Genomic DNA, 21,326 nt, shown 5'->3' on the forward strand with positions numbered 1-21,326 from the left:
TTTTCTCTTTCTGGCAGGTCATAGATCTCAGAAACTCAGAAGACAAGCACACATTCTCTTACAATGTCATACAGAAGAGAACTAGAGAAATACCGTGACCTGGATGAAGATGAAATCCTCAGAGCCCTAACAGAGGAAGAACTCAGGACCCTGGAAAATGAGCTGGATGAGCTGGACCCTGATGTGAGTAGGCACTAAAGGGGACAGTCATCGCAGGTACAGGGGCAGCAAACTTTACCACCTGGTGGGGAGGGACAGGTGCAGACTTCTTATAGCTACCACTTCCTGTTTCCTTTGATGACAATGACACTGGAATAACACTGCCCTTGCAGGTGTGTGTGTGTGTGTGTGTGTGTGTGTGTGTGTGTGTGTGTGTGTGTGTTGGTTAGAGTTTTCTAGAGTGACAGCATCAATAGGATGTATATTCATATAGGAAGAGATTTATTATGAGGAATCGGCTCACACAATTACGGAGGCTGACAAGTCCCGCTGGAAGTCCAGGAGGGCTGGCAATGTGGTTCCAGCCTGGGTCCAAAGGCCTGGAGAACCAGCAGAGCTGATGGTATAGTTTCAGTCTGAAGGCCGGCAGGCTCAAGACCCATCAGGAAGAGCCCACGTTTGAGTTTGAGTCTGCAGGCAGGAGAAAAATCAATTACCCAGCTCGACACAGGAAATTCCCTCCTGTTCCTGGGAGGGTCAGGGGTTTTTTTGTTCCATTTAGAACTTCAACTGATTGGATGGGGCCCACCCAAATTAGGGAAGGCAATCTGTTTTACGCAAGTTTACTAATTCAAATGTTACTGTCAAATAGAAACATCCTTACATGCATACCCAGGAAAATGTTTAACCAAATATGTGGGCACCCCGTTGCCCTGTCAAGTTGACACATAAAATTAACTATCACAGTCTACTCTTTGCAACTCCATACACCTCTCCTTAAATAGTATTTCTCTCCTTATAAAGATAGTAACAAGGTCATAATTCTGCCTAACATGATACAACTAATTATTCCATGTACAACCTCCTAGAAGAGGAGCTAAAGTCTTTGAGTGATTCCATCCTTGACATCCCAAAAGTTAAGTACTATGGTATAAAAATAACAATACTTAAAATACGACAGTATAAAATCAATTCCTCTTATGTTACACTGTAAGAGAATAAGAGAGGGAAAAAAACCAAAGATATTTGCTTAACACATGCACGTTCAAAGCAAAATAAGGAGGAAACACTCGTGACAATTTTAGTTCTTGTTTCTCTAACTGGTCACATGGTTGCAGCTGGTATTTATAACTACCTTCTTCCACTCCCCCTTCTGTATTCCCTCTGCCTTTAGCAAGCACCTAGTTGGGCATGATTCTCTGCCTGGTTGGATGACTCAAACCTTCATTCCTGAAGGGTCTGGACCGTTAGCGGCCTTGCTTGGATTGGGTTGTTGTAGTTTTCCATTGACTTCAATCACAGGACGTGGTAACAGTAAGAAGGCCCTAAGTAATCTCTGTATTGCAGACAAACGCTTCCCTACCTCCGCTGTGGGGCAGTAGTCCAGTTCCCCCCTGCTAATCAACATCAGTCACCCCAGCCAGTACAGAAACTCCTTCTCCACTTATTGATTCAGTGGCATGAGGAGCCCAGAGTGGCCAGGGGGCAGACTTAACTTCCAGTCCAATGGCATCATTATTGTGTCTCCTGGTGGAAACATTCCTCCCTTTGGAACTAAGGCCTCTAGGCCAGAGGAGCACAGGGTCACAGGAACAGGAAGAAAAAATTTTGCCAGTGGGTCACCAGCGGTAATAGTAAGGGGTGTCACTGCCATTTCTACCCTTGATTCCTGGACCCGTGAATCCTGGCTAGGGGAGAAACAGCACCATATAGTTGGGCGCTGTTTCAAACCAGATACAATCTTCTGGAGAACCTTGCCCCAGCCCTACAAGGTACTGCTACCTGGTTGGCACTGTAATGAAGTCTGCAAAGGCAATTCCACCATTCTATCCAGCTGGTTGTGTTAGGGTAGTAGGAAACATGTGTCATGGAATGAGTTAACAGAGAAATCAAGTACTAGAAGAGCCCCTTTCACTTGTGGAATATGTTTTTATCATTGCATTTCATGCTTGGCACATTTAAGGAGTGTGTTTAATGCTCAGAATTTGCCTCTGCAGTCAGGATGACAGTAGCAAGCGGCAGGAGGCTCCCTGATCAAGCTTGTGGTTTGGCCAGCCACCTCGAAGCCACGAGCAGGGCAGAGAAAGGGATTCCCAGGTGGCCTACTAGACAGGGGCCTTCGTTCTCTATTTACCCCCAAGTACCCAGGTCAATGCTCAGCCCAGAGAAAGTAGATAATGAATAGTATTGAATTAACTGAATTTTCCATTTCATATATTTATATATATTTTTAACTAAAAATTTCAGGGGTGCCTGGGTGGCTCAGTCAGTTAAACCTCTGACTCTTGGTCTCGGCTCACGTCATGATCTCATGGTTTGTGAGATTGAGCCCCACATCGGACTCTGTACTGACAGTCCAGAGTCTGCTTGGGATTCTCTCTCCCTCTCTCTATGTGCCTGTCCCTTGTTTGTGTTCTCTCTCTCTCTCTCTCTCTCTCTCTCTCTCTCTCTCAGTAAATAAACATCAAGAAAAAATGGAACATTTCAGTGCTTGCTTCAGCAGCACATATATATACTAACACTGGAATAACCCAGAGAAGATTAGCATGGCCCCTGAGTAAGGATGACACACACATTCGTAAAACATTCTGTATTAAAAAAAAAAAAATAGTGGAATGTTTCACACCTTTTTTTTTTTAAACCTGTCATTGTCCAACTGTGGTTTAACAGTGATCCATAAAGAAAAGAACACTACTATACCATTTCACTAGCCCTCAAGTAATCACAGCTAGTGTAGGGAGAGTGTAGGTTAGTAGGAGAAACACAAGAGGTTAGATGTCGCAGTTCCAGCCCTGGCCCTGGCTCTTTCTCTCCGTGTGACCTTGGGCTAGTTGCTGTCCTTCCCTAGGCCTCAGCGTCCCCCAGCCATGAAATGATGGAGTTGGTTGTTCCCTTCAGGGCTAAGCTGCCCTGAGCTTATAACCTCGTCTTATCTCCAGATTCAATTAAATGTCGTATTTCTAGAAAACCCAGATTCCTACTCTAGGGTCCCTGGGTCCCAGTCCCCATAGAATGACAGATCTCTCTTGCTATTCATGACTTCCCCTTGTGCAGCCACGGACGGTTCCTCTGATGAGACTGCTCTAGGGGACTGGGAGGAAGTGTTGGTGCGAGAGGCTTAGGTCTCCTCTTCCCTCCCCTGCACCCCCGCTCCCCAGAAGCCTGGGCTTTGGGAGAAAAGAGTGCTCTAGGCAAGGAATAAGCAAGCTTCTAGCTCTATTGCTGTGAGATTATTCTGTTGTAATTTGATCCGAGACCACTGTCACATAGGATTATATGAATGAACAGCTTTAAAAAGTGAGAACAAAAGGAGGGTGTAGCTACTTTCGTAAACTCAGTAAACATGGCTTAGTTACCTGTCAGGTGCCAGGCCCTGTGCTGGCCACCACCACGGGAGCCTGGCAGGGACTCTGCCCGTCAGTGCTCAGCCCACTCAGGCTAGGAGTGCAGGCATGAGACACATGTCCTAAATGGACCCAGACAGGGAGCTCAGGGAAAGGACTGGTTCTTACTGGTGGAAGGCTCCACAGAGCAGATGATTGATGCACTGGGCCCTGGGGTTTTTCTGAGTCAAGAATAAAAACAAAGAATTTTAGGCCAATTGGAAGCCATGAGCAAAGTCTCATGTGCAGAAGGTAATTGGGGATGGTAACTAGAATCTCAGTGCAGTTTGTGTAGGGGGTTAGATGAACTTGAAAGGAGGTTTAGGCTGGATAATGGTGGAGGGAGGGGGATTGCAGGGCCAGCCAAAGAGTTTAGACTTTTCTCCGTAGGCCTGAGGAATCTTTGAGGCCTGAGGAATCTTTGAGGGGCAGTGACTTGGTGAGCTTGCTGGTTCCAGGAGCTCTGAGAACCAATGACCAGAGCAGGTGCCAGTGAGATGGGGGAAAGGTGGAAGGCCCAGCAGGTGGTGGGAGAGTTCCTTTCTGAAGATAAGGAAGGGCTCTGCCCTTCTCTGCACCTTCCCACCGTGTTGTAGAATGTTTCTGTTCCTGGGGCAGAGAAGTGCAGGCTCCCAGAGGCCCCGCAAGGCCTGCTGCCTCCGGCCTTCTCTGGCTGTTGGGAGTTGCTCCGAGCCCCCGGGTGGAGATGGGGTTAGATGAGGCTGTGTCTGCAAGTCAGATAGGTGATGCCAAGGGTCAGAGCCAAGCATCAGACCCGAGCAGGGGAGGGGGTGGGTAGAAGAGCCCTTTCAGAACTGGGGGCGTGGGCCCTAAGGTCTGCTTGAGCCCCAGCTGGGAGCTCTGTTTCATCTCTAACCTGGCAAAGAGTTCTGCCAGTCACCCCACTCAAATTCAAAGTCTTTGGCCTCAGCAGCAAATTCCCAGAGCCCCTGTGCTTCTCACACAGCCAGCTTCCCCCAGCCCTCCGCCCAGAAGGTCAACAAGAAGGTAGGTGCCCCCTGGAGGGATGGAGAGCCCGGGACCCAGAAAGCTAACTTACCTAGGTCATGGGACCAGGGCGTGGAGACTCAGATTCCAGGCAGGCTTCAGGTGCTCACACAACTTCCACTCTGGCAGGAGGAAAGTAAATGCGCATTTGGATTTGGAGGAGGGTTGAGCAATCAGAGACCTGTGATTCTCATACCATTGTGGTTTCAAAATGGACATTTTCAAAGACCCCTTTCTCTCTAAGTTCAAGGACAAGGAAAGAGAAGTCAGAAAGAGGATAGGAGGTAACGGAGGCCAGTGGGTTTTTTTGTCCCAGCCACACAATTGGCCCCTTCATGGAGATGTCTCTGTTACCTGATTTGCAAGTCAGTGTGTGACTTTTGAAGAGATCTAGTGGGCCTCCCTACTTTCTGAGAGTGCAAACATTCCAGCTCGGTTTCACCCACCCTTGGCCCGAGTTCTGAGGTCAGCATGGGGAGAGGCCAAAGGTATGCAGACCAGGAGAGGCCTCAGAGCCAGGCACCTGGGAGGGGCACAGGGACCAGGAGAGTCCATGTCCCCAGCTTTCAGAGCAGGAGCTGACCGAGAGAGGGGAAAGAGGTTGCTCTAGGTCACATGTCCAACAGAACCAGACCAGGCCCCGGGTCCACTGCCCTGTCTGTTGCACGCTCTATGGCTTGCGTTTTCATTTCTGTTTAACACATGCTTGTATGGCAATTTCTGCGCACAGGCAGCATTCTGGGCACTTTGAAAATATTAATTCATCCAACCATCATCATAATCCTGTGATGCAGGCATTTTCCAGATGAGAAAACTGAGAGGGGAAGTAAATCGCCTAAGGTCCCACATCTAGGCAGTGGATGAGCCATGATGTGGTTCTGAGAGCCCCTGTGAAGCTTCATGGGTGTCTCAGGAAGGTAGTTTGAGCCACAGATGTGCTCTGGTTTTGTAACTGGGGAGAGTGCTGTATGGCAGACCATCCTCCTTTCTTCCTGGATGCAACCTGCAGTGCGGTCCAGGTTCAGTCCTGGCTCTGCTCCCAACTCAGGCAGGCGCTTTCCCTCTCCAGGGCTCAGTTTCCCTATCTGTGAAAGGGATGCAGTCAGCCTAGGTGCCTTCAGACATCCCCTCCAGCTCTAACCAGCTATGATTTTATGAGCTATTGCTGGCAATCTTGTTACCTGAATTCAGCTGACGCTTCAGAGGGTTAGGTTTTCAGTGATGCAATTGTTAAGCCCCGGTGTCACGTGACAGGGTAGAGTACTCGGAGTTGGAAGGCAGCTTTGTTTGCAGCAGAGGGTTCCAAGCTTGTGCGCATGAAAAAAAGAAGAAAAAAAAAAAGTCACTGAAACTTTCTATCTCTCACTCTGCGGCCTGGAAAAACTCGAGCTTATCATGAGATTGCTGCACTCGGACTCCCTCGGGAGAGGAATGCTCCTTGTGCTAAAAGTATCCACTGTTGACTGATTCCCCAAGAGGATCTGCCCTTTCTCTCTCTCTCTGGAGTTAAGTGGATGCTGAGGCGGAGCCAACTCCTTGGTTCAGATCGCCTTTGCACCAGGCAGTGGGGAAAATGGGCAACACACAGAAACATTCAAGAATGACAGGTCACGCTGTGACTTGTGCCAGGACCAGTGTGCAAGCTCTTATGGGATCAATAGATGGCTAACATTTCCTGGTTGTACCACGGGCAGAGCTTTGCATAGCTGATCTCCTTCATTCCTCTGAGAGGATCCGTCATGGACATCATTTTAAAGATGGGGAAACTGAGGCCCAGAGAGATGAAATAATCTGCCCACGATGCAACACAGATAGTGCTGGGATTCCAGCCCACAGTCCTGAGCCATTAGCCTATGCTGTTAACCACAGCCTCCTAGGAGCACATGTGGGATGGGGCCGCCCAGGGGGTAGGGGGGGAGTTGCCAGCAGGTTGTTTTTTCCAATACGATTTCCTTTGAAGTTGTGTTAGTTTCTCCATCAATACTAATCTTTAAAAAAAGAAAGATGGGGCGCCTGGGTGGCTCAGTCGGTTAAGCGTCCGACTTCGGCTCAGGTCATGATCTTGCGGTTCGTGAGTTCAAGCCCCGCGTCGGGCTCTGTGCTGGTGGCTCAGAGCCTGGAGCCTGTTTCAGATTCTGTGTCTCCCTCTCTCTCTGACCCTCCCCTGTTCATGCTCTGTCTCTCTCTGTCTCAAAAATAAATAAAGGTTAAAAAAATAAATAAAATAAAAAAAAATAAAATAAAAAAAGAAAGAAAAATACCATCAAGGTAAAGAGTTTATTTGTAAATATTGCTTGATAATGAAGCTTTGGGGAAAAGGAAGACTTTTTCTTAAGTGTCTCAGTAAAAGGATTAAAATATTAGCAAGAGGGAAGTTGGTAGAGATAATCCCAACCTTATAAAGAAATCGAATTCTATGAGTTGGTTTTGAAGTCAGCCATCGGGACTCCATGGCACGTTATAGCCACAGAAACAACAGTGGAAAACTACAGTCCCCCTGCAGGGCCCGAAATAATAATAGTAATGATAATGGTAATAATAGCTATTTTCTTTGTTGAGGCGAGATCTTCTTTACATGCCAGGCACTGTGCTAAGTGTTTTATGGGCATCATCTCATAAAATTGCTACAAGGATCCTGTGAGATTGGTCCTTCAAGGTTGGGGTTGAAACCATCCTACGAAGAGAAATAGATGCCCAGAATCACACAACTGGTAGCCTACAGGCCAAGTTCAGGCAGACCTCTTTCTCTTAGTCCACAATATGCATCAAGAGCTCTGCGAACAAGGGGCCATGAACTGCAGGAAGAAATGATGAAAGAGAAAACTTCGAACTGCGGAATCTCAGAGCTGGAAGGACCCTTAGAAACCCTCTAACCCTCCCTCCCCCGCCCCTTGCATAAAGGTACATGATGCAGGGAAAGAAACCCACATTCATGGCGTCCCTCCCGGACACGTGTCATTCATTCACTTGGTGCTTTATGCATTTCACTGATATGAGGTTGGTATGGTTCCTCATACCAACCCTATGAGGTAAGTGGTAATATTGACATTTTAATGATGAAAAAACAACAACAAAACCCCCGAAGCCCAAAGAGGACAAAGGTCTTATTCAAGGTCACACAGCAAGTCAGCCACAGACCTAGGATGAGAACTTGGGACTTCCTGTCACATCACTCTACTTCCCATCAGACTCCACAAAATCATAAAATCCTCCCTACTCATGCCCCAAATGGCACCCAGTAAGCCAGAGGACACTCTTGGCCATGCAGGAAGCAGCCAAGTTTGGTCCACAGGGCTATGGTTCTCCCTTGTAACACAAACCAGCAGAATTGCAAGCCCAGGACAGAAGTAAACAGTTGAAATGGAAAGAAATAAATCTCTGCTCTAAAAATAGGCACACATCCTTAGAAACACTGCCGGCCATGCACAGAACCAAGGATGGGCCTGGCAGGGGGAGGGTGAGTGAGGCCAGGTGTCAGTGTGTCCCCACCCTAAGCTCTGTCTTCTGGCCCCATGACTAGCTCCCCACACCCCTCTCTAGCCTCTCCGAAGAGCCCTCCTCTCTCCTTGGTCCCTCTTCTCCTGCTTCTTTGCTAGGAGACCTGGTGGTCCTGAAGCCCTTCACTCCTCAGTTCAAAACCCTCCCATTTCTCCCAACCCGCCCTGCCCTCCCACCAAGCCCCCAGCACTGCACCTGCCCCACACTGAGGACACTGAGCAGTTTTCTTTTGACATTTTTAATGGGAAACATTCAAAACCCATAGGAAGGTACAGACAATACCTATGCTCCCATCATCTGCATTTAACAAAAGTAAAAATTTTACCTTATTTTATTCAGATCACCCTTAAAAAGAAAAAAATCACAGTAGATAAAGTTTAAACCCTGCCTTCTAGTCTCTTCCCCATCTCTCCCACTCTGTGAACACTGTCTGCTTGAGAGGCAGCAAAACAAGCACCCACAACATCAGATAGGTAATAGACATGAAGGGAGGGAGATACACCAATTTCTTGAGGCACATGGTTCATCTTTACTTTTTCCATCCTGGTTCATCTTTTACTTTTCCACTCTTATTTTTAATGTTTATTTATTTATTTTTGAGAGAGAAAGAGCAAGCAGGCTAGGGGCAGAGAGAGAGAGAGAGAGAGAGAGAGAGAGAGAGAATCCCAAGCCGGCTCTGTGCTATCAGCACAGAACCCAATGTGGGACTCAATTTCAAGAGCTGCACGACCATGATCTAAGCTGAAATCAAGAGTCGCACACTTAACTGACTGAGCCACCTAGGCGCCCCCACTTTTCCACTCTTGAAAGAGATGTGGACAGAAGAAAGTTTTCACTTGCCACTTAACCTTCCAGAAATATAAGTAACAACACAGTCCGTGATGAATGGTAACTGATTCTTGACCTGTGTCAGTGACAGTAGGGGGTAGTGGGGACAGAAGCAAACAGGACATTTTGTGTTTGACTAAAGGGCACTTGCCATTCAGCTCCACCAGTTGTTGCCAATGTGGAAGGGAAAGCCCAACATGGCCAGATCATTTAATTTTTCAAGAAATGGTGGATATCTGAATTTTTACGTGCAAGTTCCCTCTTTTTAAAATGTTGATACCACATTTAAATGCACAGACCAAACCAGCCCAAGTTTTGGCATTTGTTTGGACTATAGGCCTCCTAGTTTGCAACTCAGGCTCTGTTTCATATGACAGGCTTTTGTTTCTGTTTATACACACACACACACACACACACACACACACACACACACACACAAATATATATAAATATGGTTAGGTATACGAAAAGCACCTAACCCAGTACCTGGCACATAGTACCTGCTTGACAAATGTTTGTCGAAACTGAATATATGATTTGCCCACTAGAATCTAGGTTTCCTAAATTTGAAGCCACATTGTACCACCAGATATAGGACAGCCAGGTACAGATGTGTAAGTTGTGCATTGCAGGAGACGTTCACATAAACCAGAAAGCAGATAACGTCCTTGGAGTTGTGCAGTGCACAACTTGCACAATCAAATGCAGATATCCTGAGTGTCCCCATAATGCGGTACCTGTTCGGTTGAATGGAAATGAACAATTATGCCCTATGATGATAAAACTCCCTGGCAATAAGTTCTATCTGTGTGGAGTTCACACCTTTATTCTGCAGTATGACACTAATAGGGCTTTTGAAATTCATTTTAGAGATGGAGGATCCAAAGCCAGAGAGCACCATCACACTTCTTGTGGCCTCACAGCCCTGGGATGAGAACCTAGGTTGTCAGGTAGGATGCAGTTTGGCTACGAGTATGAGAGACTCAAAATAACACTACTTGAGCAGTGGTTTATTCACCCCTCAAGTACAAGTCCAGAAGTGGGCAGTTTAGGGCTGGTAGGGAGCTCAGCTCCCCAAACTTCCCAGCGTCCCAGATTCCATCCAGCTCGTCTCTGGCCATCCCTGGGGTGTAGTCTTCATCCTCAGGGTCCGGGGTGGTGGCCGTGATAGCTGCACATAAGGCATTGGAATAGAGGGGAGGGGGAGAAAAAGGAAAGGAGAAAAGCCGTTATGTAAGTGCCTTTTAAGGAAGGTTACTGGAAATCACCGTTAGACCCTTCTCATGGACCAGGGCTGAGTTCTGTGGATCAACCTACCTGCAAGGGGGCCTGGGAAAAGTCGTCTTTAATCCGAGTGGCTTTCTGCTCAGCTGTAGGAGTAGAGTGCTTTTATTACCAAAGAAGGGGAGACATGATATTGGGTACTGTTTGGAGTCTGTCACTGTGAGTTTGCCAGTTTGATGGCCTAATGTCCTGCTCTGCCTAAGGCTCTGAGGCAGAGTGAGAAAAGTTGGCAGGAAATTGGGGCGCCTGGGTGGCTCAGTCGGTTGAGCATCCGACTTCAGCTCAGGTCATGATCTCGCAGCTTGTGAGTTTGAGCCCCGCGTCGGGCTCTGTGCTGACAGCTCAGAGCCTGGAGCCTGTTTCAGATTCTGTGTCTCCCTCTCTCTCTGTCCCAACCCACTCACATTCTGTCTCTGTCTCTCTCAAAAATAAATAAACATTTAAAAAAAAAAAAAAGTTGGCAGGAAATTAACCAAATCCAGGCCCTTAAAGAAAACATCACAAAAAGGGCAGTTTGGCATTTCCCAAAATCCCCGTCAGTGGGTGAACCCCATCCTGGACACCCCCACCCTAGCACCTCTCATGTATCCCCCTACCCCCAACCTGCTTGGGGCAGCAGGTGTGATGTTGACCCGAAGGGTGTATGGGCGATACCATCGTTCCCGAGCTGGAGCAGAGTGTTGTCTGACTCTGGACTATTCAGAGTACATTTTCTTAGCGCACAGTGCTTGGTGTTGGGGATGCAGAGAGGACAAATATACATCGCAGCTGGCCCCTGAGGGGCACTCTGTCTCCTCAGGGAGAGATCCAGCATAGATGTGCTCCAAGACAGATACGATGAGCATTGCATAAGCACTGGCAGGAAGCCTAGGAGAGTTTGGACAGAGAATTACCGGATCGATGTGGGGAGCACTGCAAAGGCCGAGCAGGGTGCCCGAGGGAAGGGCTTTAAAAGACAAATTCAGGGGCGTAGGTGGAGGGGAATGCCAGGCAGAGGGCATAGCCTGAGCACAGGCATGGTGATGTGAGAGCAGGGCGCGGCCGTGGAATGTGGAGCAGCCCAGAGAGGCTGGAACAGGGAACGCTTGAGGACAGGAGTGTGTTGGGGTCAAATCATGAGAAGTTCTCTGTACCTGGCTGATGAATTTGTTGGTGATTCTGGAGGTTAGTGGAGACACTGAGCATTTGTGAGAGTACTGAGGAATGACACAGACGTTGATGTTGGGGGGGGGTTGTCTGGCTGGCGGGAGGGGAAAGGAGAGGGAGAGGCGTGAGGCAGGGAAGCCAGCCAGGAGGCAGCTCTGATGGTCCCACTTGGAGGCATGACAGCTTGATGGAGGATGGTCTGCACAGGATGCAGACACTTCAGAATGCTGCAGCTTCAGACTCACCCAGACTCCTTCCCCTAGCAGGCCACTCCCCCTCGTCCCGCCACACCCTCATCTGTAATGTGCTTTCTGTCCCCTGTAAGACCCTCTCCTCTGTCCTCCTCACCTGGCTTTTTCCTGCCTGGTCCATTGGGACTCACTGAGCTCAGGAACCACCTCCTCCAAGAAGCTGAGTGCAATTGCTCACACATGGACATGTGTCTCCCCTCTAGCTATGGGCCCCAGTGGAGCAGAGTCACGCATTCATTGTCTCAGGATGCCCAGGGCCCAGCACAGCAGGGAACGTGGAAGATTTTTCTTGAATGTGAGGCAGAAAAGGAGGATCAGAACATGGGGGAAGGGAAGGTTTGGCCCACCTTGTGCCATGAACACCAGAGTGAGATAAGTGTGCTGTTAGGACAATAAGCCCCACCACAAATGGACTTGGCCACAAATGTGCTTTTGAATGTCAGCACTAATGCCCTAAAAAGTTAACTGGGGGAAGTAGCAACTATTGGGTTTCACCGGTCCCGTAGCAAGGTCAAGGCAGCGGAGCCAAAGGCCTGGATCTTTCTGGAGAGCAAGAGAAGGGGGAAAATGCCCAGAGTGTGTTGGAGTGGGAATATGTTCGAAGAAGGGGGGGGGGGCACTTATAGGTTTGGACCCTGCCTGTCCCCTCCATGCCTGGGATATGAGTGTTGTGGCACCCTCCTACACTCTCAGGTTAAGTCCTCCCCCCGCCCCCCCCCACCAGACAAGAGAGCTCTGTTGAAGCCCCACTGAATGATTTCTAGTGGGATCTAGAAGTCACTGGTCAGGAATGCAGAGGCAGAGTGCTCTATATCATGCAGGCCCTGGATGAGGAGCTAGAGGGCCTCATTTTATACAAGGGGAAACATACCTGGGAGATAACTGGAAAATAAAAGTCCTCGAGTCCAGTTAAAAAGATATTCTGTGGCCAGATACCTTCTAATTGGGTGACTGGCCTATAAAATGTTGGTCTTGCAGATGTGGTGGAAGGGGAGGGAGAGGGGCCGTCTAGGACAGGGTTAGGTCGTTTAAAATGGGGTGGAGGAGAGAAGTCAGTAGGCATTTTGCAAAGTTCAGCCTCCCGGGTTTCACTCTTCCCCCAGGACTGTAACTCCATGCTTCTGGGCCTCAGTTTCTCCATCTGCAAACCGAGACTAGTTTGATAAGGAGGTGAGCTCTGGCTTTCTAACACTTGGAGAGGAAAACTGGTTCTCATATGGCACCACATCTGGTTTCCGGGATCTGTTCCTAGAGGAAGGCTGTCAGGTGGGATGGAACATTTTCTGTGGCTTGGAAGTCAAGAGTCTTAGGCTGTCAGTCCAGCATATGACCTTAAGCTAGGCCCTTCCCCTCCCTGACCCTCAGCCGGCTGCTTCCAGTATGCAGCAGAGATTGTACCACATGACCTGTCCTCTTTTGAGGAGTCGTATTGTGGTTCAGTCACAGAACAGGAATCCAGGTCTCCTGGAGCTGGAGTTAAAGGTGGGGCACCTTTAACATTCCCTTGTCTTTAGATACAAGCTGATTTATTTAAGAAAAGTGATAAAACTGCTTGTTTTTTTGTTGCCGTGAAGAATCAGATTAGGGGACAATTTATGTATGATTAGTCACCAGTCTGGAAATAGTCATACTGATTCTTGGGTATGCTAATACAGTGTCATCCGTATATGAACTCAGGCTTCCTGGCTTTTTCTGTGCCTCAGTGTCCTCAGTGGAAATGAAAGAATTGGCCCAGAGTCTCTCTTAGAGCTTTGCAGCACTGAGCTGCCAGAAATCCACGATCCTTTCAATACGTAGTGTGTGTGTGTGTGTGTGTGTGTGTGTGTGTGTGTTGTGTGCCTGTGTTGCCTGCACGTTGTACATGTGTGCACGTCTCAACAAGCCCACAGTGGTCCTGGCTGGAATGGCTTCTGACGTAGCTCTAACTATCTATAGCAATGATAATTGTGCAGATATTTGATATGTGGTCTTACGGGCACCTGTTGGCAGGGTGTTAGAGCTCCTAACAGCACATTTAAGGATACAGCAAAGTTTCCATTGTCCTGTGACAACTGGACCCCAGAGTGTGGGTGTGAAAGTTAAATTAAGATGTTAACCTGTCAAGCTGCACATCCGAGTTTTAATTTTACAACATTTAGAAGGAAGTCACCATTTAAAAACCCAAGAGTAGGGAAACACCGAAAGAGATTGCCTAATTTTTTTCCCTTGTGATTTTTCCAAAAACATATTAAACTTTTCATGTGTTTTTAAAAAATTTTAAACCACTAAATTTAAAACTCACACACACACACACACACACACACACACACACACACACACACACTTCTTTCTTCCTCTAGCCCAGAGCCTGACATGGGCAAGACACTCAAGTAAATATTTGTCAAATAAATGAATGAATATCTTGACCTTCTCTACACTGAATTCTAGTCTGATGGGAACCTTAGGTCAGACATGGCAAAATGCGGTAGCCCACGGACTTGGTCTGGACTGCAGATGTGTTTTATTTGACCTGAACATGGTTTTTAAAATATTTGGATTTTGTGCCAATATTTAAAAACCAAGAGCTTCCACATAAAGATGAGCAGATATAATGGTGTCACCCATATTCTTACATGGCAATAATTCTCTGGAGTTGAGTCGTGTAGAGGCACTGTAGTGTGCCACAGACCCCATCACCCCACAAGCAACTACCAGATGTAATTTTAGCCTAAGATCAGAGAGCCGCCCTCCTCATAGGAGTACATTTCCAAGTGTAAGGACATGAAGACATGATTTGAGTCCTACCTAACAAGGTTGTCTCCCAAAGAAAATCTCATCCCTAACCAACCTGTCTTTGGAGTGGAGATACATGTGTGGTGTGTGCATGTAAATACCTATTCCCCTAATGCAGAATTAATTGATCACTGCCCTGGAGAAGCCACACTGATGCTTCCCTTTGAAGTTACTACAAAGAAGGACCTGCCCAGCAGATTAACCCTGTACACACTTTAAGATGAGGAGAACGAGACAAATTCTTTCAAGGTTAGAGGTTCCAGTTACTGCGGGCAGTGTGGAAGTATACAACCTTAACAGGTAATGTGGAGGCGAGTGATAGACGTTCTCTGCTATTCAGTGAAATAGACCTCCTTTTAGGATCTTGATTAACTTGAAAACCAAAGCAATGCAGAGTTTTCCATACATGCAGGAGTTGAGACTTTCCTCTCAATTCACCTCCCCCATTTACCTGCCCCCTCCCCAGTTGCTCCAAACTAGATATCTCTTTGCGGGGTCCTGTCCCTGCCTGTTAGCAACCTGGATACATAATACCCACAGATATTTATTGAATGAAGAAGCAATACAAGAATGAAAGATACATCTCTACATATACCTGTTCACAAAATAACTCTCCTAGTCAGAGCCACCAAGAAAATGGTTGTAGTATTTACCTTCCCTATTGGATAGCTTGGGTCTGAGACTCAGTTTTAGGTTTTAAGAGTCCTGAGACATCCAAGGCAGTATTTTCTTACCCATTTAACTTCTCAATGACTAATTTACCTGGTGAGGCTTATCACATCATCAAACAGGACACCATTTTAAATTTGGCCAGCTCCAGCCTGGCCAGTCTCAGCATCACTGCTGACCACTGGCACACGAAGAGCCTTCTGCCCTTGATGGTCCCTGACCATTTAGTTAGCTACTGCATTAGCCACTTTTCTAATTTTTCCCTAGATAACATATGCCATTTATAAATAACAGCTTTATTTGAGATATAATTCACATGCTATAAAATTCTCCCATTTGAAATGTACAAATCAGTGTTTTTTAGTGTATTCACAGAATTATACAAACATCACCACAATCAATTTTAGAACAATTTCATAACCTAATAAACCCACGCCCATTAGCTCTCACTCCCTATTTATTTCTCTCCAGCCTCCCCAGCTTGAGGCAACCCCTAATCTACTTCCTGTGTCTATAGATTTGACTATTCTGGACACTTCATATAAATGGATTCAGGTACTGTGGTCCATTGTGACTGGCTTCTTCCACTTAGCATCACGTTTTCAAGGTTTCGTCTATGTGGTGGCATATGTCAGTACTATGTTTTTTTTGTTTTGTTTTGTTTTGTTTTGTTTTGTTTTGTTTTGTTTTATCACCAAATAGTATTGTCATGTGGGTGTACTGCATTCTGCTTATCCATTCATCACTTGATGGACATTTGAGTTGTTTCAACTTCTTGGCTATTCTGAATAATATATGAAGTTCATTTATAAGTTTTTGTATGGACATCTGCTTTCATTTCTCTTGGGTATTTACCTAGAGTGGGATTGTTGCACTATATGGTAACTATGTGTAAGCTTTTGAGAAACTGCCAGACTGTTTTCCAAAGTGGCCACACCATTTTGCATTCCCACTAGCAGTGCATGAGGGTGTCACTCTCACCACATCCTCACCAACACTTGTGATTATCTGTCTTTTATTTTATTTTTTTAACATTTATTATCAAGAGACAGAGAGAGAGCATGAGTAGGGGAGGGGCAGAGAGGGGGAGACACAGAATCCGAAGCAGGCTCCAGGCTCTGAGCTGTCAGCACAGAGGCTGACGCGGGACTCAAACTCGTGAACCACGAGATCATGACCTGAGCCAAAGTCAGAAACTTAGCTTAAACGACTGAGCCACCCAGGTGCCCCTGTCTTTTTTTTTTTTTTTTTTTTTTTTTAATTTTTTTTTTTTCAACGTTTATTTATTTTTGGGACAGAGAGAGACAGAGCATGAATGGGGGAGGGGCAGAGAGAGAGGGAGACACAGAATCGGAAACAGGCTCCAGGCTCTGAGCCATCAGCCCAGAGCCTGACGCGGGGCTCGAACTCCCGGACCGCGAGATCGTGACCTGGCTGAAGTCGGACGCCCAACCGACTGCGCCACCCAGGCGCCCCTGCCCCTGTCTTTTTTATTATAATCATTCTGGTGGGTCTGAAGTAGTGTATCATTCTGGGCTTCATTTGCATTTCCCTGATGGCTAATAGGGTTGAGCATCTTTTTTATGTGTATTGGCCGTTTTTGTGTCTCTCTTGGAGAAATGTCTATTCAGATCATTTGCCCATTTTAAAATTGGTTTATTTGTCTTATATTTTGAGTTGTAAGAGATCTTTACGTATTCCGGATACTAGACCCTCATCAGATAGATGACTTGTAAAACTTTTCTCCCAGTGGGTTGTCTTTTCATATCCTTGATAGTCTCCTTTGAAACATGAACATTTTTTATTTTGATGAAGCCAATTTATCGACTTTTTTCTTTTGTTGTTTATTGTTTTAGGAACATATCCAAGAAACCATTGCCTAATCCAGAGTCACAGAGATTTATGCCTGTTTTCTTCTAAAAAATTTATGGTCTTAGCTCTTACATTTAGATCTTTGATCCATTTGGACTTAAGTTTAGTATATCATGTGAGGTCACATGCCAATTTCTGAAAACAAGTTAAAATGAGAAATAACCAGGAGTTTTAAAATATGCAACTATGTTTGGTTTTTTGGGTTTTTTTTCCATTTAGCTTTCTTTTTTTTTTAATATGAAATTTATTGTCAAATTGGTTTCCATACCCAGTTCTCATCCCAACAGGTGTCCTCCTCAATGCCCATCGCCCACTCTCCCCTCCCTCCTACCCCCTATCAACCCTCAGTTTATTCTCAGTTTTTAAGAGTCTCTCATGGTTTGCCTCCTTCCCTCTCTTTTTTTTTTTTTTTTCCTCTTCCCCTCCCCCATGGTCTTCTGTTAAGTTTCTCAGGATCGACATAAGAGTGAAAACATATGGTATCTGTCTTTCTCTGTATGACTTATTTCACTTGTGTTTGGTTTTAATTGAATACCATATTATGTTTTATTAAATGTACCATTTAATGGGGGAAAAAAACTTTAACTCCTAAAGAGGCTGATATTCTCAATATTTACTTTTAAAATCCAATAAGCTAAGAATTGTGAGAAAAGGCCTTTGATGTTTTTGTTTCTTTTCTTTTATTTATTTTATTTTGAGAGAGAGAGAGAGAGAGAGAGTGTGTGTGTGTGTGTGTGTGTGTGTGTGTGTGTGTGTATACATACATGCACAAGCAGGGTAGGGGCAGAGAGAGAGAGGAAGAGAGAGAATCCCAGGCAGGCTCCATGCTGTCAGCGCAGAGCCCAATAAGAGGCTCTATCTCATGAACAGTGAGACCATGTCCTAAGCTGAAATCAAGAGTTGGATGCTTAACCGACTGAACCACCCTGTCACCCCTGATGTTTTTATTTCTTAAAAAACCAACTGCTTTCAGAAAAGATGTAAATAAATGAAGCCATACTTTAACATGCTATATAAGTAGTATTTTTAAAGGACATTAAAAACATCTTTATTTCCCTATTGCAATGATATGGGCTTCAGTTTAACAGTGGTTCTCAGGGCACCTGGGTGGCTCAGTCGGTTAAGTGTCCAACTCTTATTTCAGCTCAGGTCATGGTCTCACAGTTGGTGGGATCAAGCCCCACATCGGGCTCTGTGCTAACAGTGTGGAGCCTGCTTGGAATTCTCTCTCGCGCTCTTTCTCTGTCCCTCTTTGGCTTGTGCTCTCTTTCTTTCCCTCAAAAATAAATAAATAAACTTTTTAAAAAAAGAGGAAAACAGTGGTTCTCAATTAGGGGTGATTTTGCTACCCAGGGGACATCTGGCAATGTTTGGAGATATTTGTGGCTGTCACATCGTGGAAGTGAGGTGCTACTGGCATCCATGAGGTAGAGGACACAGATGCTGGTGAACAGTTGACAGTGCATAGGACAGCTCCCACGACAAGGAATCACCCAGGCCGAAATGTGAATTACGCCAAGGTTAAGAGACCCTACTTTAAGTAAGTCAGTGGCCTCTATCAGATATATTCCAAAACAATGTGAGTTGGCAAACTCTTTCCCCCTCAGTTACAGCCTGGTGGGTTTCTCCTAGCACGGAGCCCTTAGGGGTCAGCATGTACCCCAGCACCTTACTGCCGTCAAAACCCTTTACAGTGACAGAAATCTATCAGGTCATCTTGGTGGGGATCATTGGGAAAACACTTGCTTTCAGTGCGTACTTCATTTTATATTTGTACATCTTCATTTTCTGAATTTTGAGATACGTTTGGATACTACATCTCCATTTCAACATATGTATTTGGGTAACCAGTCTCCTGGGAAAATGTATTTCACCTGATTATAAGTAGTACTTTGGGAGTGCTTGGCAGTGAGCTAAGCACTCCTCATGCATTATCTCATTTAACTTCCTCAACAGTTCCAAGAGAACAGCTATCATTACTCACATCTTACAGCCCTAGAAATGGAGGCCGGGTGAGATCAGGTGACCTGCCCAAGACTAAAGAACTGGAGCCAGCACTGCCTCAGGCCTGGGCGTAAGCCTGATGGGGGTCACCTGTGAGGTGCAGGCGCGTCACAGAGACTTTGCTTTGCTCACTGTGGATAATCACAGATGGAGGTTTGCAGGACAGTTGGGCTGTTCTCTCTCTCACTTGAGTCGCCATGAGTGGCCCAACGCGGGGGAGAGGGAGTAGACACACAGCTCACCCAGGATGTGTCCTCGGAAGCCTGCCTCCCCTGTGGGCCTCATCCGTCCCACGTGTCATGGTGGACGGTACCCGAGGACTACCGCTTGAGGGAGACTGGGGTGTCCATGGCACTCTTGTGTTCCTGATGTTCACCCCCAAATCGGTCACGGCTTGATTTTCTACCTACTGGCCATCCTCTCATCACATGCTCCAACTCCCAGATGTTGTTGCTGACTCACAGCCCGAGTCCATTTGCAACCAGTGTCTGACTGGAGCACGCTGTCAACAGTGGGAAAACATCTTGTGAAAAACCACACCGCAGTTAAGCGGCAGTATTGCCCTCCCAAGCTTTAGCTCTCGGTGTGCCAGGCACACAGCCGTCTTCGTAAACCTGGTATCATCCCCTCTCAGACGGGGCTTGCAAAAGGATCTGGCGTGTGTGGAGGTGGCTGAAGCTATGCATTTTGATGGTACAGAGATTGGAGGTGGATGGCTCTCCAGGTTAGCCATTGTGGGGGTGCGGCAAGAAGTGAGGTGAGGCTCCCCTCACCTCTGCCTTCCAGGTATCCCTCACCACGTTCCCAAATGAAAGGGGGTGGGGAGAGAGCAATGATTTGGAAATGAAGACTGCCCTCCTCCCCCCCGTATCTAGAGAAGGGCCCTGGTTTTTGTTCTAGATCTGCCCCTGGAACTCCTTGGGCAAATCTTTCCTTGCTCCGGGCCTCAGTTTCCCCTTGAAGGGAAGGTGTGTGCCCTTGACAACCTCTAAGCACCCTTGCAACCCTGAACTTCTTTGAATCTCCAAGGTCCTGGGGGCTGAGGTGAGCGAAGCCTGTGTGACTCAAATCTACCCTAATTCTAGCCCACACCTAGAAGCCTAACCGTGTTTGAAGAAGGAACACGGTGATTGGTTGATGCTATCTTTCCTGAGAGACCCATCTCCAAGGGCGACATTCAAAATATTTAACAGAGAGGCAGGAGCACAGCCTGTCAGGAGGGTGGAAAGCAGCCGGGGAGGGCCGTCCAGGGATACAGCCCCAAAGCACGCCTCACCCACCCCTGCTGAGCCTTCCCCCCACCCCCTGCCGCTTGGTTATTGAGTCTGTCGCTTCTCGCCTCATACTGCATCCAGGGCCCTAACTCAAGCCCCTCGGGCTTCTTTCCCCAGCCACTGTATACACAATAGCTGGAACGATCCTCCTGCATCCAAATGCCAACTTAATCAGACTCAGACTCACAGATGCTCTTGGAGAGCCCCTCTCTGTTCAGCCCCATGTCGGCTGCCTCCTCACCCCCTTGCCTTCGGAAACATTGCAGGTTTAGAGACTCTGGACCATTAAGAGACCTGAGTCCCAGCCTAGCTATGCCCCTCGTCTGCAGGGTGACCTTGAGCAAGTCCCTGCCCCTCCTGGGTGTCAGATTCCTCACGTGTAAATGAGCGACCTGGATCGATTTGCTGGGCTCTAAGATCCCACTGTTCAATGACGAATTTTGGGAGAAATGCAAGTCTTCAGCAGCTGACCACTCTCTTTCTCTTTCGTTCTCTCTCTCTGTGTATGTCCCCCGGCCCCACAACCTCCACTGTAGAATGCACTGCTGCCCGCAGGCCTGAGGCAGAAGGATCAGACCACCAAGGCGCCCACGGGCCCCTTTAAAAGGGAGGAGCTCTTGGATCACTTGGAAAAGCAAGCAAAGGAGTTTAAAGACCGAGAAGATCTGGTCCCCTACACAGGGGAAAAGCGAGGTACTGAATAATGTTGTTCTTATGAATATATCGCTCCCCACGCATCGTTGAGTGCCAATTACGTGCCAGGCCCTCTGCTGAGCCACATGTGACTGGGCCTTCTTGCCCACATGCCTGCCTGGACCAAATTCACAAAACCAACACCAAAAGCAGCAATGCATGGTGTGGACGTAGTGAAGTTTTGGGTAAACTGAGGAAAGAGTGATCTCTACCAGCCCAGCAAAGCTTTCCCCTAAACCCCCTTTAATCAGGGTGTCTGATCATTTCTCATACAAACCTAGGAACCTTTGAAAATGAACGAGGAAACTATTAATCATGATATCTGGGCATAAGGCCTACGCAAGGCTCGTCCTATGCAAATTGGGAATGAGATAACCTAGTTGTACCCTAACTATCCGTGCTCTTTCTGCTGTGTTCCTTTCTCTGGCACCTGCATCCCCTCCTTTATCTGTCCCTTTAAGACTCTCTGCCCCATCCTAAGGCAA

The 21,326-nt window shown here is 46.9% G+C and overlaps 1 protein-coding gene and 1 non-coding gene across 3 annotated transcripts in view; both read left to right on the plus strand.

Moving 5' to 3' along the window:
* The window catches only part of TMOD1 (tropomodulin 1), an 87,871-nt gene that overhangs the window by 21,217 nt on the left and 45,328 nt on the right, over positions 1-21,326 (plus strand). For both annotated transcript variants that reach the window (XM_045468413.1, XM_045468414.1), the window contains exons 2-3: positions 18-183; positions 20,685-20,841. In XM_045468413.1, coding sequence (XP_045324369.1) covers positions 64-183; positions 20,685-20,841 — 277 coding nt within the window. In that variant the 5' untranslated portion in view covers positions 18-63. The remainder of the gene's footprint in view (positions 1-17; positions 184-20,684; positions 20,842-21,326) is intronic.
* Positions 2,647-2,757, plus strand: LOC123593883. Its single transcript, XR_006710573.1, has one exon. It is a non-coding gene; the product is annotated as a U6 spliceosomal RNA (small nuclear RNA).

Source organism: Leopardus geoffroyi, chromosome D4, assembly GCF_018350155.1.
Source record: "Leopardus geoffroyi isolate Oge1 chromosome D4, O.geoffroyi_Oge1_pat1.0, whole genome shotgun sequence".
Classification (NCBI taxonomy): domain Eukaryota; kingdom Metazoa; phylum Chordata; class Mammalia; order Carnivora; family Felidae; genus Leopardus; species Leopardus geoffroyi.